The sequence below is a fragment of the Hemitrygon akajei genome, chromosome 27 (assembly GCF_048418815.1).
Source record: "Hemitrygon akajei chromosome 27, sHemAka1.3, whole genome shotgun sequence".
NCBI lineage: Eukaryota > Metazoa > Chordata > Chondrichthyes > Myliobatiformes > Dasyatidae > Hemitrygon > Hemitrygon akajei.
This window is the reverse complement of record NC_133150.1, coordinates 53,201,303-53,221,938: the sequence shown is the minus strand read 5'-3', so window position 1 is coordinate 53,221,938 and position 20,636 is coordinate 53,201,303. Positions and strand designations below refer to the sequence as shown.

At 46.1% G+C, this 20,636-nt stretch overlaps 1 protein-coding gene across 2 annotated transcripts; it reads left to right on the top strand.

Annotated features, from left to right (window-relative positions):
- Nucleotides 1-420: 420 nt before the first annotated feature.
- On the top strand, nt 421-19,767 carry dedd (death effector domain containing). 2 transcript variants are annotated; one of them, XM_073030954.1, is made up of 4 exons: nt 423-1,904; nt 8,282-8,383; nt 8,626-8,757; nt 18,899-19,767. In XM_073030954.1, the coding sequence occupies exons 1-4, from the start codon at nt 1,580-1,582 to the stop codon at nt 19,273-19,275; spliced, it is 936 nt and encodes a 311-aa protein (XP_072887055.1). In that variant the 5' UTR covers nt 423-1,579; the 3' UTR covers nt 19,276-19,767. The 2 variants fall into 2 exon arrangements, with proteins under 2 accessions (XP_072887056.1, XP_072887055.1); XM_073030955.1 differs by lacking the exon at nt 8,282-8,383 and having other exon boundaries at nt 421-1,904.
- Nucleotides 19,768-20,636: the final 869 nt, after the last annotated feature.

Here is a 20,636-nt window from a genome sequence, read left to right as displayed (position 1 = left end):
CCATCACAAAATAATTCCCGTTGCTCCCTCTATCACAAGGTATGTTACGCGCTCAGACATTCCTCTCAGTCTCACTTGCATTTTGGGATTTGTAGACCTAACAGTTAAAAATTCCAAAGTAGCCAATTCTAGGACTATAACTCCCTGGAGGAAATTCTGTCCATGTGATTTGGAGACGCCGAATTGTGCGATGGGATTGTTAGTTCGGTAATCCACATCCTTAATTGGATGATTACCGCTGTTCCAAATCATAGACTACATATCCCAGTGGGCAGCGCGAAAACACCTTTCTTAGCCTCTCTCTTACGTCAGTGTCTCCATCCGCATCCTTTCCGCCGTGTACCCAGCAGCCTGACGGGTGTTGTAGTTTTGTTACAGAAGCCTGTGGTAACATTTATGGGCGGACCATTAATTTGTACTGCAACTCCCGGCTGGCATCGCGGCTCTACCAATTTATACCCGAGGAAGATGGCGGTGGCGCTGAAGAAGCAGAGGAGGCGGCAGCCACGGCGCTGAAAGCAAAGGAGACGTGCTTCAGACGGTCGAGGGAGGCGTTTAGCAAAAAGAGAAAATTACAACCAGCAGAAGTGATTGCGTGAAGCTCCACCCCTCCCCAAGCCCCCGTCCCATTGGTTAAAGCAGCAAAAATGGCTGTCCATTGAGTTGAAGCCCCTTTCCAATCGGCTGGAGTTGCTTATTGGTTTCTTCTCGTTTTCTTGCTCCCTCCCAATACAAAACTTTGGGCTGGTTGTTATCCCGAACCCTTACCCTGAACTGCGAGAAAAGGGGCAGGTAACGGTGCCGCTTTCCCCGAAACCCCCCTTCCCGTGGTCCACCTTTTTGGAACAACGCTTTGATGTTGTTTGGTCGGTTCCATTTCACCTCTTTCCACCCGTTCCCTGCTTTTGCTATAAATCCTCAGCTCAAAAGTTTGGCTCGAGCTGTCTTCCCTTGGCAACCTTTTTTACTCGTTTTGCCCTGAGTCTATTTACCTGTCCCTCTTTTCCCAAAGACTTCACTTTGTGACTGCCCTGACCTGTGAGTCACTATCAGTAGTTTGCCTATCCGTCTAAATCAAAATATCGATCCTATTTATTAAATTTTCTTGGTAGGAACAAAGTTCTATTTGTAATTCTGAGGGGATTTTTACTTTAATAACCAGGTGCTCTGAAAGTTCGGTTTCCAGTGCAGGGTAGGATTGTTTCCCTGGATCTGGAAGCCCTGATTTTATCTGAGGACTCCCTGGCCTCCAATATTGGCTCCTTCCCCCACCTCTTTTTCTGAGAAGCTACTTAGCAAGGCTCAGTGCCACGCCACATCCAGTAGCTAGCAAGGGCTTCAATATCTCCTCCAGTGTCTCTGTGCAGGCCACGCAGAGGAGGAGGAAGGGGGGAGCCCACTTTCTGCATATAGCTGGGTGGTGGGCAGGTGGTAATGGAACGCAGAAGAATCTGACTGTCCCAGTGGCAGAGGTTTGCAGGTCCTTTTCTGAGATTCAGACCCACCTCTTCAAAGAGAGGACAGGACTTTTGGACAGAAGGGTTGTTTCTCTTTGAGGACCCAGTGCCCCTCACCTACCATGGCAGCCAAAGGGAAGCGGAGTGGCCAACAGTGGCCGGAAGAGCAGCTGATCCAGCAGCATGGGCTCCACTCGTTGCACCGCATGTTCCAGATCGTGGGGGCCCAGCTCACCCACCGGGACGTGCGGGTGCTCTCCTTCCTCTTTGTGGATGTCATCGCCGACTACGAGCGGGGACTGATCCGGAGCGGCCGCGACTTCTTCCTCGCCTTGGAGCGGCAGGGCCGCTGCGACGAGACCAACTTCCAGCATGTGCTCCAGCTCCTGCGCATCATCACCCGGCACGACCTGCTGCCCTACGTCACGCTCAAGAGGCGCAAGACTGGTAAGTAGCCGCTTTGGGGAGGGAGCACTAAACGAAGCCACTACCTGTGCCCTCCGGCTGAGATGCAGCCTCCTGCAGTTGCTATCTTAAAGAGTTATGTAATGAGCTGCCATAGTTATCTCATTGGGGCTTTGTGAGAATTGGGACACCATGCACCCCTGTTCATGCACTTCCCTCGCCATGGCTCTGCACATTCCCCTCCTCACAGTCCTGCACCTTGAGTTGTACAGTCTCATGCTCTGCTATCATGGAGATCGTGAGGCCTATGGGCTCAAAGCCAAATGTCAAAGCATTTCCTGACTTAATAGTGGTAGAAAAATACAGCACAGAACAGGCCCTTCAGCCCATCTAGTCTGCCGAAGCATTTAAACCGCCTACTTCCATCGACCTGTACCTGGACCATACCTCTCCATAACCCTAACATCCATGTACCGATCCAAATTTCTCCTAAACACTGAAATCGAGCTCACATGCATCACTTGCACTGGCAGCTGGTTCGACAGCTGATGATTCCATATAACCATATAACAATTACAGCACGGAAACAGGCCCATCTCGGCCCTTCTAGTCTGTGCCGAACGCTTACTCTCACCTAGTCCCTCTGACCCACACTCAGCCCATAACCCTCCTTTCCTGTCCATATACCTATCCAATTTTACTTTAAATGACAATACTGACCCTGCCTCTACCACTTCTACTGGAAGCTCATTCCACACAGCTACCACTCTCTTGAGTAAAGAAATTCCCCCTCGTGTTACCCTTAAACTTCTGCCCCCTAACTCTCAAATCATGTCCTCTTGTTTGAATCTCTCCTACTCTCAATGGAAAAGCCTATCCACGTCAACTCTATCTATCCACCTCATAATTTTAAATACCTCTATCAAGTCCCCCCTCAACCTTCTACGCTCCAAAGAATAAAGACCTAACTTATTCAACCTTTCCCTGTAACTGAGGTGTTGCAATCCAGGTAACATTCTAGTAAATCTTCTCTGTACTCTCTCTATTTTGTTGACATCTTTCCTATAATTCGGTGACCAGAACTGTACACAATACTCCAAATTCGGTCTTACCAATGCCTTGTACAATTTTAACATTACATCCCAACTCCTATACTCAATGCTCTGATTTATAAAGGCCAACATACCAAAAGCTTTCTTCACCACCCTATCCACATGAGATTCCACCTTCAGGGAACTATGCACCATTATTCCTAGATCACTTTGTTCTACTGCATTCTTCAATGCCCTACCATTAACCATGTATGTCCTATTTGGATTATTCCTACCAAAATGTAGCACCTCACACTTATCAGCATTAAACTCCATCTGCCATTGCTCAGCCCACTCTTCTAACTGGCCTAAATCTCTCTGCAAACTTTGAAAACCTACTTCATTATCCACAATGCCACCTATCTTAGTATCATCTACATACTTACTAATCCAATTTACCACCCCATCATCCAGATCATTAATGTATATGACAAATACTATAATGTGTATATATACAGTCCTAATGAAAGGTCTTGGCCCAAAATGTCGACTGTACTCTTCTATTGATGCTCCCTCGCCTACTGAGTTACTTTTCTACCTGTGGCACCACGCTTAGTTAACTATGGACATGTATTTCCAGGTCTGTTTGTTCTACTGCGCTGCTCATTGCTCCACCGCTTACTGTGTAAGACCTACCCCAGATGGTATTGTCAAAGAGCAACACCTCACACTTGTCTGCATTAAATTCCATCTGCCATTTTCCAGCCCATTTTTCCAGCTGGTCCAAATCCCTCTGCAAATCATGATAGCCTTCCTCACTGTCCACTTCACCCTCAATTTTGGTGTCATTTGTAAATCCGGTTAACCACATTATCATCCAGATCGTTGATATAGATGACAAACAACAACGGACTCTGCACCGATCCCTCTGGCACATCACCGGCCACAGGCCTCCAGTCAGAGAGGTACACGTCTACTACACTCTCTGGCTTCTCCCACTAAGTCAACCTCTAGTCCAATTTGCTACCTCATCCTGAATAGCAACTAAGGCTACATCCACACTACACCAGATAAATCTGTAACCGAAGCTTTTTCTCTTAATTTTTACCCTCCGTCCACACTAAAACGGCATTTTCATCCCCCGAAAATGGAGATTTTCAGAAACGCTCTCCGGAGCATGTAATTTTGAAAATGCCACTTGGCCGGAGCAGTGTGGACGGGGGTAACGGGAGAAATCTAAAAACGCTGTCATGCCGTGCCGGAACAGATGGTGGCGGTAGCGCGGAGTTTCATTGTTTTCTTGAACGCAATCTTAACAATTTCAGAACAGATGGCAACAAGACTGAAGCCAGAAGAGTTAGAAGTGCATCCACCAAATACCCATAAAAACCCATAACTTACTGAATAAATAAGTATACTCACTTTGCCCTGTTTTCTGTCCTTGCTTGTATGAAGGTGGTTTACCTATTTATGTAAGTACTTCTCAAATAGATGTGTAACAGCCTAATGTAACATTGTATGGAAATACAGGATAACACTGATGCAGACATGTTTTACACATTTAACAAGGGGCTTTATTAGTGCAACAGAGTTGATCAATTTTTCAGTGTTCGTTGTCAGCCGGGTCAATCTGTCCGTGAACTCCCTGTCGGTTGCCTCCATATACTTAAGTATTTGTTTTTTTTACTTTTAAGTCCTCCTGCGTGAGGGGCAACAGCTGTCTGTCATTTAAGTTTTTCTAGTCTGTAACTGAACAAACGCGCACTAGGTCTTTCACGGCGAGATTCGACACCAAGCATGTCGCTTGTTTTCAGTAGATGTGTCCTGCACATGCGCAGTAGGAGGAGATTCGCCAAAATATCCATTTTAATGTGGACCCAGATATTTTTAAAAATGCCTGGTGTGGACACCTATCGTTTTTATGCGAAACCGGCGTTTTCAAAATTATCCGGTCTAGTGTGGACGTAGCCTAAACCTTCTTAACCAGCCTCCCATGTGGGACCTTGTTAAATGCCTTGCTAAAGTTTCTGTAGACAACATCCACTGCCTTGCCTTCATCAACTTTCCTGGTAACCTCCTTGAAATACTCAACAGGATTAGTTAGACATGATCCACCATGCACACAGCCATGCTGACTATGCCTGATCAGTCCCTGTCTATCCAAATACTCATAGTATATCTGGCCCCTTAAGAAGACCTTCTAATAAATTGCCCACCACTGATCTTGGGCTCACTGGCCTATAATTCCTGGATAAATTTAGAGCCTTTATTAATCAGTGAATATTAGCTATCCTTCAACCCTCTGGCACCTCACCTGTTGCCAAGGATGATTTAAATATCTCTGCTAGGCCCCTGCAGTTTCTGCACATTCTCAATCTGCCCATTAATTCTGTGAACACCAGTGAACTGAATGAGAAATTTGCTGCAGACAGCCTGTGGGGGGGAAACTGGAGCACCCCGGGAAACCCATGTGCTCACAGGGGAGACGTGCAAAGTGCACACGGACAAGACTCAGATGGGGGTGGAACCCGGACTGTTGGAGTCGTGTGGCAGCAGCACCACCACACTGCTGTCTCTTCTGAATCACGTGCCTGTAAGGATATATGGAGTCCTTTTCGTGTCCGGTCTCCTGTATCGCCTGAGCTTTCCACTATCAGCCATTTTCTATATCTGCTGCCTTTCTGGGGATAATAAGATGTGTAGAATGCTTGCCTTTATTAGGTGAGGCATTGATTAAGTCAGGATGTTATGTTGCAACTTTAAAAAAAAACTGTTAAAGCCACATCTGAAGAATTGCAAACGGTTCTGGTCACCTCATTACAGGAAGGATGTTCCTGTTTGCAGAAGCGTGTTCCTGTGCTGTACTGGTCTCTGTTCTCCGTTCTGCTCTGTCCAGAGAGCTCTGCCTTTAACTTGCAAACAGTCCTCCTGTTGAGATCTGTAAAGACCATCTTCGTTTAATTACAGTTCTTCTTGTGAAGCTGCAACCCCATTTCACCTGGATCCAGTCTGTTCCCCAACCCTGGAAACTGGTTCTGCTCCAATCCACTGATTTTACTCTTGGAGAGGCCTACGTCCTCATCTGTTCAGTTTGGTTTAGATCCTGTGACGCCCTATGGGTTGTAGGGGTGCCTTCGCATGTCTTGGGCTAGTGAGTCCTGGCGGTGCCCACTGCTCTCCAGGCCAGACCACAACCCATGTCCTCCAACTCGGTGGCTTGCTCTGGTCTCGGACACATGGCTGTTGTAGTTCTTCGGGAGCTTATTCGCTCTAGCCAGTGATGCCATGTCAACACCACCCCCCTCGTTTCAGTTAACCCACCAGCTGAAGCCATGTGCCGCTTGGAGGCAGACGTGAGAGATTCAGGAGATGGATGGGGACCAGTGATGTCTGTCCACCCTATGAGGTAGCGTGCAACTGCCGGACATCAAGGGTCATCAGTACTGCGTCTGTCCAGAGCCCTCTACCCCCTACACCTCGTCAGTAGCTACACTCTAATCCTTGTAATGCTGTGATCGCTGTTAGCTGGAAATTCTCTCTTGATGCTTTCCCCACCTGGCCTGGCTCATTAATTAGACCGCTGAGACAGAGAAATGGCCCTGGTAAGTTCAAACTGAGTGGAAGTAGCGTCTCAATAAATCGGACCAAACACCTGCAGACCCAGACTCTTCCTTCCCAGTGGGTGAAGTCGCTCTCGATACACCTATTGAGGAAGTATTTTCTCTGCAGCTGTTGGGTGAGTTTAAAGAACTGGGGCAGTTTCTCTCAACGTACATCCTGTGCCATGTGGGAGTTTTAATTTTACTGAGATGCAGTGCAGAATAAGGGCTTCCAGCCCTTTGAGCCATGCCGCCCAGCAATCCCCAGTTTAAGCCTCGCCTAATCACGGGACAGTTTACAATGACCGATTCACCTATGTCTTTTCTGGCATCTTCACCCCACATTCAGGACGAGTGCTCTGTTGTGGAAGCTGGCATGCCGAGCTTGAGTGACAGCTGATGTGACCTCGGTACATTCCTGAGACTGGGAGTTCTGTGGCGAGCAGGGTTCTGAGGTGGTGATGCAGCAACTGGAAGTTGTGCAGGTGGAGAGAGGCTGGATGACTGCTGGCCAGAGCAGGGTGTAGTTAGTGTAAATGGGTGGTCAGGACAGACACAGTGGGCCAAAGAGCCTGTTTATCATATATACTTCTCACAACCAGAGTAAGCAATGACTGTAACCATCCTGGGCTGTTTCTCTTTTCCCTCTCCCTTGTGGGAAGATGTATAAGAACCTGGAACCACATACCAGCAGGCTCAGGGTGAGACACAGGGATTACAATTCATACCAACACGCTGGAGGAACTCAGCAGGTCGGGCAGCATCCGTGGATACGAGCAGTCAATGTTTCAGGCTGAGACCCTTCGTCAGGGCTGAAGAGGGAGGGGGCAGGGGCCCTATAAAAGGAGGTGGGGGGAGGGTGGAAAGGAGAAGGCTGGTAGGTGTCAGGTGAAAAACCAGTAAGGGGAAAGATCAAGGGGTGGGGGAGGGAAGCAGGGAGGGGATAGGCAGGAAAGGTGATGGAGGAATGTAAGGGGAAAGCACTATGGTATATGAGGTGTTGCTCCTCCAGCCTGAGTTTGGCCTCTTCATGGCAGTAGAGGAGGCCACGTATGGACATATCTGAATGGGAATGTGAAGCAACCACCCATTTTAACTCTGCTTCACATTCCCATTCGGATATGTCCATACACGCCACCTCTACTGCTATGATGAGGCCAAACTCAGGTTGGAGGAACAACTCCTCATATACTGTCTGGGTAGTCTCTAGCCCCTTGGCATGAACATTGAATTCTCCAACTTCTGGTAATTCCCTCCCTCTCCCTTCCCCCCATCCCACTTTCACTCTGCCTCCTCCTCCAGCTGCCTATCACTCCTCTCATGATTCTGCCTTCTACTACCCATAGTGCTTTCCCCTTGCATTCCTCCATCACCTTTCCTGCCTATCCCCTCCCTGCTTCCCTTCCCCCACCCCTTGATCTTTCCCCTTACTGGCTTTTCACCTGGCACCTACCAGCCTTCTCCTTCCCACCCTCCCCCCACCTTCTTTATAGGGCCCCTGCCCCCTCTCTCCTCAGTCCTGACGAAGGGTCTCGGCCCGAAACGTTGACTGCTCGTTTCCATGGATGCTGCCCGACCGGCTGAGTTCCTCCAGCGTGTTGTGCGTGTTACTTTGACCCCAGCATCTGCAGAGTATTTTGCGTTTACAATTCATACCGATGCTAGAGCAACAGGTGTGGGTTCGCTGACAGATGGTGACTGAGGAGCAAAAGGAGGTGGGAGAGAGAGATTGGGCAACAAGGGAAGACGTGCCAGCTCAGCTCACTTCCCCTCCTCTCCCTCCTTCCAGTGTCGCCGGATCCTGTGGACAAGTATCTGGAGCAGAGTTCTGTCACCTATGTTGTACCTCGAAGCCTGGCTGCTGAGGGAGCGACAGAGCACAACAAAACAGGTGGGAAGAAGCACAGGACAGGTACACGGTACACTGTCCCGTCATACAGTACACTCCCAGGGCACAGTTCAGATTGAGTAAGGCTCCCTCTGCACTGTCCCACCATGCGCCCCGCCCTGCACTGTCCCGCCGCGCGCTCCCAGGGCATGGGTCAGACAGAGTGAAGCTCATTCATACTGTCCCTACAGACTCCCAAGACATGGTGAAGGTCCATCTCCATTCTCTCCTTATTTTCCCTTTAGGCCGTTTACTGTGTTGTGCCCCTGTGGCTCCTCACCCCCTACGACAGAGAGTGCACCGTGGCCGTGCTGTGGGGAGCCGGCGGGGAAAGCAGAAGACTGCTGTGCTGGACAGCAAGGAGAAGCAAACCTGCGGTGAGTTCTTCTGTCAGTTTCCCTGTGCCACCTATGATCACCTCCCTCTGCTTCCCACAGCCATCACTTTCGTTGGTGCTCAGGAACTCAGCAAATTGATCCCCCCTCACCAGTGGGACAGCCTCCCACATTTCCACTGGCCACAGTACTTCTCACCAACTCGTGTCTCCTTCCCGATGTTATTGCTCCTTCACCTGGCCCTTCTTTCCTTTGGACTTCACCTCCTAGGATCACTCTCTGCTTACTGTTGCACCCCTACCCCTACTAGCCCTGTGTAGAACACAGCACAGTATCCATAGGATTGTGCCAGCCTATGTTAACATACTCCACATTAAATCTAACCCTTGCCTCCCACACAGCCTGCAACTCTCCATTTTTCGTGCATTAAATGCTCCTCTTCTATCAGTCACTACCAGCACCTACAGCAGTGTATTCCAGGCACCCACCACTCTGTATAAAACCTACCTCTGACATCTCCCCTAAACTTTTTGCTCACCTTAAACCAATATCCTCTGGTACAGCCATTGCTGTCCTGGGAAAGAAAGTGCTAGCTGTTTACTCTTATGCTTTCCACAATCTTACACACCTCTGTCATGTCTTCTCTTATCCTCCATTGCTCCACAAAGAGAAAAGCCCCAGCTAGCTAAGCCTATCCTCAAAGACGTGCTCTCTAATCCAAGCAGCATCTTGGTATATCACCTGTGCACCTCAAGCTTGCATATTGTTCCTATAATGAGACAGCCAGCAATCAATACAATTCTCTAGTCTAACCAGTTTTGTAGAGCTGCACCATTATCTCTTCTCTCTTGCCAGATGAAGGCCAGCACGCCATCGGTCGCCGTAACCACCCTGTCAACTTATGTGGCAACTCTGAAGGAGCCCGTTCCTCCACACTGCTAACAAACTTCTATTCCACCTTTAAGTTCGCTTCACACTTTCCCAAATTGAACTCATCTGCTATTTCTCCACCCAGCTCTGCATCCTGTCTGTATCCTGTTGTAACCTACAACCTTTCACACTATCCACAATGGAGACATGAGATTCTGCAGAAGCTGCAAGTCTTGACTAGCTCACACAAAGTGCTGGTAGAACTTGGTAGGTCAGGCAGTATCTGTGGAGGGAATTACAAGTGACTTTTCATCAGGACTGCAAAAGAAGGGGAAAGAAGCCAGAATAAAATTGGGAATTCTCACCATGGATGCAGTCCCTGTATGCTTCTGTCCCTTATCAGGAAGGCCTCAGGCTCCCCACTTCTTTCTTGACAACAGACTCCACCATTTCCCCTCCACCACCACACTCCTCCATCTGTTGGAACTGATAAGATTCTCAATGATTTCTCTTTCAGCTCCTCCAAACCCAATGCGCAGCCATGATTACTCGCGTAGACCCCCAGATATGCCTGATTTTTTTGTCAGCTGTGTGTTCCAAGCCTACACTAGTAATTCTCCACAACTCTTTCTCCACTACTTTGATGACTATTGTTGCTTCATGCCCCCATGCTGAACTCATCAATTTCATCAACTTTGTCTCCAGCTCCTACCCTGCCTTCAAACTTACTTGGTCTATCTCTGACACCTCTCCCCTTTCTTGATCTCTGGAGACAGACTATCTACTAACATCTTTTACAAACCCACTGACTCTCACAGCTATGTATCCTGAGTATATATCTTCCTGCACTATCATTTATAAAAATGTTATTCCCTTCTCACCGTTTTTCCACCTCTGCTGGATCTGTTCCCAGTATGAGGCTTTCCATTCCTGGATATGAGATGTCCTCCTTCAAAGAATGGGAATTCCCTTCCTCTACTCTCGATGCTGGCCTCAACGTTCTCCACCATCACAGAAGGATCCCAGCACTAGGCATGTCTTTCCCCTGCCCCTCATTTCTGCAGGGATCACTCTGTCCCTTGTTCACTTGTCCTGCACCACTGATCTCCCTCCTGGCACTATCCCTGCAAGTGGTACAAGTGCTATACCTGCCCCTTCATCTCCTCCCTCACCACCATTCAGGGCCCCAAACAGTCCCTCAGGTGAAGCAACATTTCACTTGCTGCAAGTCTGTCAATGTCATTTGTTGCATCTGGTGTTCCCCATTGAGTCCTGATGGAGTTTGGGGGAATGGGAAACTTTACTGAGCATATTTGTTCTGTCCATTGCAACAGCTGGAATCTGCTGTTGGCCACCCATTTTAGTTCCACTTCCCATTCCCCCACTAAAACCTATGTCCAAACTCAGGACGTCTTGGCAGTTTCCAGCCTAATTCCGGTAATCATTCCCCCCTCATCTCACTACAGGAAGGATGTGGATACTATAGAGAGAGTACAGAGGATATTTACAAGGATGTTGACTGAATTGGAGGACATACCTTATGAGAATAGGTCGAGTGTACTTGGCCTTTTCCCCTTGGAGCGACTGAGGATGAGAAGTGACCTGATAGAGGTGTATAAGAAGATAAGAGGCATTGATTGTGTGGATAGTCAGAGGCTTTTCCCAGGGCTGAAATGGCTAACACAAGGGGTCATAGTTTTAAGGTGCCTGGAAATGGGTACCAAAGGGATGTCAGGGGTAAGTTTTTCCACACATAGTCGTTGGTGTGTGGAATGCACTGCCAGCGGTGGTGGTGGAAGGTGATACGATAGGGTCTTTTAAGAGCCTCTTGGATAGGTACATGGAGCTTAGAAAAATAGAGGCTATGTGCTAGGGAAATTCTAGGCAGTTTCTAGAGTAAGTTACATGGTTGGTACAACATAGTGGGCCAAAGGGTCTGTAATGTGCTGTAGATTTCTATGTTCTCTTTTACTGCCCACCCCTGTGTTCTCTCATTCAGTAGCCATCTCATTCCTTCTCTCACTCTGCCCCGCCCTTATGACCAGGACCAAGACTCACCTGTCACTTGCCGGATTGCACTCCTCCCACATTCTTATTCGGGCTTCTTTCCTTTCTTTTCTGGTCCTGATGAAGGGTCTTGGCTTAAAATATACACTGTTTATAGCTCTCAGATGCTGCCTGATCTGAGTTTACCACTATCCACAACACCAGCATCCTCTCTGTATATAGATAGATAGATACTTTATTCATCCCCATGGGGAAATTCAACTTTTTTTCCAATGTCCCATACACTTGCTGTAGCAAAACTAATTACATACAATACTTAACTCAGTAAAAAAAAATGATATGCATCTAAATCACCGTCTCAAAAAGCATTAATAGCTTTTAAAAAGTTCTTAAGTCCTGGAGGTAGAATTGTAAAGCCTAATGGCATTGGGGAGTATTGACCTCTTCATCCTGTCTGAGGAGCATTGCATCGATAGTAACCTGTCACTGAAACTAACTTACCATCCCCTTGGCTTCTTCATCAAAGTTAATTGTAAACATCACAAAAAAGAGGTCCCAGAAGAGCTGCCTGTAGAACACCACTGCTCACCAACCTCCAGACAGAATACACTGCATTTTGGATCATGACATAGGAGCAGAATTAGGCCATTCAGTTAATCAAGTCTCCTGCGCCATTCCATCATGGCTGATCCCGGAATCCACTCAACCCATGCACTTGTGTTCTTGCCATATCCTTTGATGCCCTGACTGGTCAGGAAACTGTCAACTTCCGCTTAAAACGTAGCTACAGACTTGGCCTCCACTGCAATCTGTGGCAGAACATTTGACGGATTCACTACTCTCTGGCTTAAAAAAAAATTCCTCCTTACCTCTGTTCTGAAAAGTCGCCCCTCAATTTTGAGGCCATACCCTCTAGTTCTGGATACCCCAACCATAGGAAACATCCTCTCCACATCTACCCTATCTAGTCCTTTCAACATTCAGTAGATTTCATTGAGATTTCCCGCCCCCCCCCCCCATGCCATTTTCTAATTTCCAGAGTGTACAGGCCCAAAACTGCCAAATACTCCTCATGTGTTAACCCCCCCCCCCCCCTTAATTTCTGGAATCATCCTCATGAACCTCCTTTGGACTCTCTCCAATGACAACACATCCTTTCTGGAATATGGGGCCCAAAACTGTTGACAATGCTCCAAGTGCAGCCTGACTGGTGTCTTATAAAGCCTCAGCATTATCTCCTTGCTTATATTCTATTCCACTTGAAATAAATACAACAGACTCAACCTGTAAATTAGCCATCTGGGGGTCTTGCACGATGACTCCCGAGGCTCTCTGCACCTCTGTTTGAACTTTCTCCCCATTCATATAATAGTCACAACTATTGTTCCTTTTTACCGAAATGCATGATTTTACATCTCCCAACACTAATCCTTCTGTCACTATTTTGCCCATTCTTCCAATTTGTCTAAGTACTAATGCAATTGCCACAAAGACATCAATTCCATTATCTAAATCATTGACAAACAATGTGAAAAGTAATGGTTCCTATACTGACCCCTGAAGAATACCACTAGTCACTGACAGCCAACCAGAAAGGCCCCCTTTATTCCCACTTGGCTGCCTCCTGTCTGTCAGCTGTTCCTCTACCTGTGCCAGTATCTTTCCTGCAACACCTTGGGATTTTATCTTGTTAAGCAGCCTCATGTGTGGCACCTTATCAAATGCCTTCTGAAAATCTAAGTCAATGACATTCACTGCCTCTCCTTTGTCCATCTTGCTTGTTACTTCCTCGAAGAACTAACAGATTGGTCAGGCAATACTTCCCTTCACAGAAAGCATGCTGACTTTGACTTATTTTATCATTAGTCTCCAAGTACCCCAAAACCTCATCCTTAATAATAGACTCCAACACTTTTCCAACTACTGAGGCTTAGCTAAATGGCCTATAATTTATTTTGCCTTTCTCCCTTAAAGAGTGGAGTGGTGTTTGCAATCTTCCAGTCCTGTGGGAACAGGCAAGTGATTCTTGAAAGATATGACCAATGCATCCGTTATCTCTTTAGCAACCTCTCAGGATTCTGGGATGCAGTCCATCTGTCCAGGTGTCTTAACCACCTTAATTCCTTTGTGTTTGCCTAACACTTTTTCTTTTGTAATGGCAATGGCACTCACTCCTGCTCCCTGGCACTCAGGGACCTCTGACATACTGCTAATCTGAAGACAGGTGCAAGGTACCTATTAAGTTCATCTCTTTAGTCCCCCATTACTACCTCAGCAGCATCATTTTCCAGTGGTCCAATATCAACTCTCTTTCTTTTTCAATCTTTTTATTAATATCAACATGATAAGATTAGTACATAGATAATGGGATTACAAACTTACAAAATTAAAATGAACATAAAAGGATACACAAGCAATAAGTACAATATAGTTAAGTCTTCCCAAATCATGAATGATACAAATGTCATATAAACGAAACAAAAAAAAACCAAGTAATTCATGTTGGAAAAAAAAGAAAAGAGAAAAAGAAAAAAAATATTAATACCCTAAGAAAAACTAAACTAACAAACTAACCACTAACTATTAAGAAAAAAAAGGAAAGAAGAAAAAAAAATGGGCTGTTTATAGTATCTATAAAAAAAATTACAAAATCATCAGTGTCCCCAACTCTGATCCTCTCAACATATATATATAATCAAAACCAGAAAAACAAATAGGATTGGAACAGGGTCAAATTACATCATGTGAAAATATTGAATAAATGGCCTCCAAATCTTTTCAAATTTAATAGAAGGGTCATATACGACACTTCTAATTTTCTCCAAATTTAGACATAACATAGTTTGAGAAAACCAATGAAATACGGTAGGGGGATTAATTTCTTTCCAATTCAACAAAATAGATCTTCTAGCCATTAATGTAAGAAATGCAATCATCCGACAAGCAGAAGAAGATAAATGGATTGACTCCATCGTTGGTAAACCAAAGATTGCAGTAATAGGATGAGGTTGTAAATCAATGTTCAATACCATGGAAATAATATCGAAAATGTCTTTCCAATATTTCTTCAAAAGTGGACATGACCAAAACATATTAGTTAAAGCTATCTCAGAATGACATCTGTCACATATAGGATTTATATGGGAATAATTATCTAATAAATATAATTTGCCCAGATCTCATTTTTTTTAGATATTTACAGATCAGGAATTTCTTAAACACTGTACTTCCTACCTTTCCAAATCTTGATTTTTTGGGTATTTTGGAGAAATTGTTAGAACTAAATCCTTTTCAGAAAGGTGTAAAGTCAAATGTTTACAATATAATTATGAAAATACGTTCAGAGGCCTTTTATAAGATTAAAAATGATTGAGAAAGAGAACTTAACTTTACTATCTCTATTGAGAATTGGGATAAAATTCTTCAATTAGTTCATTTATCCTCTATGTGCTAAACATTCATTGATACAGTTTAAAGTTGTGCACAATATCAACTCTCAACTCCCTTTTACTCTTTATATAAAAAAACTGAAAAGAATTTTAGTATCCTGCTTTATATTTTTGGCTAGTTTGCCCTCATATTTTACCATTTCTCTTGTAGCTTTTTTTGTTGCCTTTTGTTGGATTTTAAATTCTTCTCAGTCATCTAACTCCCCACTCACTTTTACTACCTTATGCCCTTTCCTTGGCTTTTATGCGGTTGTTAATTTCCCTTGTCAGCCACAGTTGCCTAGTCCTGCATTTAACAACAGCTGCTTCTGTGGGACATATCTATCCTGCTTTTTATGAACTATTCGCAGAAACTTCAGCCACCTCTTCTCTGCCGTCATGCCTGCCAGTAACCTCCTCCAAGCCACCTGGGCAAGGTCCTCGTTCGTGCCCCTGTAGTTTCTTTTATTCCACTGCGATACTGATGTTCCTGACTTGTGCTTTCGCAGAAACAGTCCATTGAGTCTGCTGTGCCTTTCCATCATGGCTGATTTATTATCCCTCTCAACCCAATTCTCCTGACAACACACTGACTAATTGTGAACATATCAGCCTCTGCTTTAAATGTACGCAATGACTTGTCTCCAGCCATTTGTGGCAATGAATTCCAATGATTTACTGTACTCTGGCTAAACAAATTCCTCCTCATCTCTGTTCTTGAGGGATGTTCTTGTGTTCTGAGGCTGTGCCCTCTAGTCCTAGAGGCACTCGAATAGGCACTATCTTCCCCGTATCCACGCTATCTAAACCTTTCAATATACGATGCATTTCACCCATTGTTCTAAACTCCACTGAGTACAGGCCCAGAGCCATGAAACACTCCTCATATTTTAATTATCTCTTTTCCGGAATCATTGTCGTGAACCTCCTTTGGACCATCTATGTGGCCAGCACATCTTTTCTTGGATAAGGGGCCCAAAACTGCTCACAATACTCCAAGTGCATTCTGACCAATGCCTTATTAAGCCTCAGCGTGTACATCCTGCTTTTGTATTCTAGTCCTCTGCAAATGAAAGTTAACATTGCATTTGACTTGCTTGCCACCAGCTCACCTGCAAGTTGACCTTTAGTGAAACCTGCACAGAGGCTCCCAAGTCACTTGCACCTGTGATTTTTGAATTTTCGCCCCAATTAGAAAATGGTCTTCGCCTTTAATCCTTCTACCAAAGTGCATAGCAGTACACTTTCCTCCACAATATTCCATCTGCTGCTACTTTGCCCATTCTCCCGATCTGCTTGGGTCCTTCTGCAGTCTCCTGGTTTCTCAATACTACCTGCCCCTCCACTTATCTTTGAATCGTCCGCAACTTGGCCACAAAGCCATCAATTCCACCATCCAGATCATTGCCATGTAACATGAAAAGAAGCAGTCCCAACACCCCTGTGGAACACAACTGGTCACCAGCAGGCAGCCAGAAACGTACCCCCTCTAGCCCCACTCTTTGCCTCCTGTCAGACTCCAGCATCTTCCCAACCACTAAGGTTAACTAGCCTATAATTTCCTTTCCTTTGCCTCGCTCCCTTAAAGAGTGAAGTGATACTTGCAATTTTCCAATCCTCTGGAACCATTCCAGAATCTAGCAATTCTTGAAAGATTGCTACTAATGCTTCCACAGTCTCTTGAACCCTGGGGTGTAGTCCATCTAGTCCAGGTGACTTATCTACCTCGGACCTTTCAGCTTCCCAAGCACCTTCTCCCTAGTAATAACAACTACGCTCACTCCTGTCCCCTGACACTCTCGAACTTCTAGTGATTAGGGATTACTGTCTGGGTATTTTTGATTTGCTTTCTAGCTGGTTCAGTACAATATTGTGGGCCAAATGGCATCTTTCTGTTTTAACTTGTATCAGGGTCCTTTTACCCTTGCAATTTCTTAACTACCGTAGATTCCGGATTATAAGCCGCTACTTTTTTCCCACATTTTGAACAGCTTTGAACTCTGCAGCCTTTAATCCGAAGCGGCTAATACATGGTTTTTTTTTCATGCCGCCTCGTAAACATTTTGCCTCGTAACAGTAGACCAATAAAATTGATGAGTAGTTCACAGAGGTCCAATGAAATTGTACGATAAATCAAGCGCACTTTCACAATTAAATTATTGTAAATCAGTCATTTGTACTCACCCTCATCAACATGGAAAATACTCGAAGAAAAGCAAGACCCGAGTGCGTCAGACCCGATTAGACCCGATCGCGTTACGCAAGCGCGTCAGACCCGATTAGACCCGATCGCGTTACGCAAGCGCGTCAGACCCGATTAGACCCGATCGCGTTACGCAAGCGCGTCAGACCCGATTAGACCCGATCGCATTACGCAAGCGCGTCAGACCCGATCGCGTTACGCAAGCGCGTCAGACCCAATCGCGTTACGCAAGCGCGTCAGACCCGAACGAAAACGCTGCTTTTAAGTTAAAGGCTCGCTGTATATATATTTTTACCAGTCGCTAGGAGATATTGGAATGTTGTTCGTGCTGTTCAGTAAAAAAGTATATGCAACGTAATTTGTGTTACCGATACGTATGTATATTTAAAAGTAGCGGTGCGGCCTAAAATCCGGTGCGGCCTTTACAATTAAAAAATTGATTTTATTTCTAAAATTAGAGCCAGCGGCTTTTAATCAGGTGCGCTCTGTAGTCCGGAATCTACGGTACTCACAAGGATTCTACATCTTTCAATCCTATGTCTCCTTTTTCTAAGGATATTGTTTTTTTTTTAACATACAGAACAACCCCACCTCAGCTGCTGACCTGCATATCCTTTCAATATATTGTGAATTGTATTGATTTGTAATGTGTATTGATTTTTGGACTGCCCTCTGCCTTCTGTGAGCCAGTCAATTCCAATTCCACACAGCCAAATTTTCCATGGACCCACTTTACTAACTCAATCCCACCCTACTCTATGTAATCTGTCCTCTGCCTCCCCTCCCCTTCATCTGAAGGGGAGAGGAGGCAGATGGAGTTTAATGCTGATAAGTGTGAGGTGCTACATTTTGGTAGGAATAATCCAAATAGGACATACATGGTAAATGGTAGTGCATTGAAGAATGCAGTAGAACAGAGTGATCTAGGAATAATGGTGCATAGTTCCCTGAAGGTGGAATCTCATGTAGATAGGGTGGTGAAGAAAGCTTTTGGTATGTTGGCCTTTATAAATCAGAGCATTGAGTATAGGAGTTGGGATGTAATGTTAGAATTGTACAAGGCATTGGTAAGGCCGAATTTGGAGTATTGTGTACAGTTCTGGTCACCGAGTTATAGGAAAGATGTCAACAAAATAGAGAGAGTACAGAGAAGATTTACTGGAATGTTACCTGGGTTTCAGCACCTAAGTTACAGGGAAAGACTAAACAAGTTAGGTCTTTATTCTTTGGAGCGTAGAAGGTTGAGGGGGACTTGAGAGGTTTTTAAAATAATGAGGGGGATAGATCGAGTTGACGTGGATAGGCTTTTTCCATTGAGAGTAGGGGAGATTCAAACAAGAGGATATGATTTGAGAGTTAAGGAGCATAAGTTTAAGGGTAACACAAGGGGGAATTTCTCTACCCAGAGTGATGGCTATGTGGAACGAGCTTCCAGTAGAAGTGGTAGAGGCAGGTTCGATATTGTCATTTAAAGTAAAATTGGATAGGCATATGGACAGGAAAGGAATGGAGGGTTATGGGCTGAGTGCGAGCCAGTGGGACTAGGTGAGTGTAAGCGTTTGGCATGGACTAGAAGGGCTGAGATGGCCCGTTTCCGTGCTGTAATTGTTATGTGGTTATGGTTATCTATCTCCCTTTCCATCTCCTCCATTCATCCTGTGCTTTTTCTCTTCAGACATCCGGCTGCGTGTGAGGGCCGAGTACTGTCAGCACCAGACGGCGCTGGAGGGCAATGTGTTCTCCAACAAGCCTGGGCGGCTGGAGCGCCAGTTCGAGCGGTTTGCACAGGCCAACACCATCCTCAAGTCCCGGGACCTAGGCTCCATCATTTGTGACATCAAGTTCTCCGAGCTTACTTACCTGGATGCCTTCTGGAGGGACTACATCAACGGCTCACTACTAGAAGCCTTGAAGGGTGTCTTCATCACCGACTCGCTCAAACAGGCCGTGGGCCACGAGGCCATCAAGCTCCTGGTCAATGTGGACGAAGATGACTACACAGCGGGTCGGCAACGGCTGCTGCGCAATCTCATGCTGCAGCACGGGCCCTGAGAGTGCAGGGCAAAGGGCAGCTGTCCCCCACCACACCAGCTGAGGGAGGCTGGGGAGGGGTTCAGAACTCTCATTCCCCCTCTTTCCATTCTCTCTATCACCTCTCCTCCCCTCCTTGCCACCACAGCCCTCCTAATTCTTTCTCCAGCTCTCCTGCCCACTGGGGTCCCAGTTCTTGGTCTATCACCTGCCCTCCCTCCCCTGCCCCTTCACTCTGCCGTGCCCCAGGGATGTGCAGCCTGATTGCTCAGTGGCTGCCATCTGAGATGAGTTTGGAGAGTGGAGCAGGGAACTCTAAACTCCATGAGAAGGCAGCCGTCCTGCCATGTTGGCACAGCGCAGTGAACACTGGCATGTGAGAACGGACAAATGACACGACATGTACTGCTCAGCTGAGAGACTGCTTCCCTCCCCCTCACACACACGCTGCACCGTGGTCACTTGCTCAACTCAATTGTGGTATTAAGGAAATAATCAGAGCTGTGAACTGTTCTACTCTGTGAAAATCTCTTCCATTCTTCTTGTGGTCTGTATAGGCAAAGGGCAGAAGAAGGAATAACAGCCTCTGTCCATCACACACATTGCTGGGATACCGGTCAGACACAGAGTAAAGTTCCCTCTACACTGTCCCATCACACACTCCCAGGACACGGGTTAGACACAGAGTGAAGCTCCCTCCACACTGTCCCATTACACACCCCCAGGGAATCAGTCAGACACAGAGTGAAGCTCCCTTGACACTGTCCCATCACACTCCCAGGACACAGGTCAGACACAGAGTAAAGTTCCCTCTACACTGTTCCACCACACACTCCTGGGTTCAGACACAGAGTGAAGCTCCCTCTGCACTGTCACATCACACTCTCCCAGGGTACGGGTCAGACACAAAGTGCAGCTCCCTCCCACCTGTCAATACTAGACAGATTGCTTGCAACTCATTTTTATTCAGAATTTATCTCCAATTTAAGTGTAAACTTTTAAAAAAGGAAGTGAATTGAAGATGAGTAATGTTGACTATTTGGAGCCACAAGTGACCTGTTAGGGCTGGGTAAGTTGCTGATCTGAGTACACTATCAGTGTGAAGGTGTGTGAGGAATTCATCAATTATCAGATCCACTCTAGACTGGGAATTTGTTTCTGGATTCCTTGTATGGCTTTCTCTCTGTTTCTGAGCTCCCCTGTCCCCTGTCCCCTTGTTGCATGGCCGCTTGCTGCTTTGTAATTGGTTTTCAAGGGGCTGAATTAACTCCTGCCCATGAGGCTTGAGAGAGTCTGAGTGACCTCCTATTCTGTAATTGTCTCAAGGCTGACAGGCTGTGACCGTCATCAGTACTGTGACCTGTGCCTGAGTAACAGGCTCT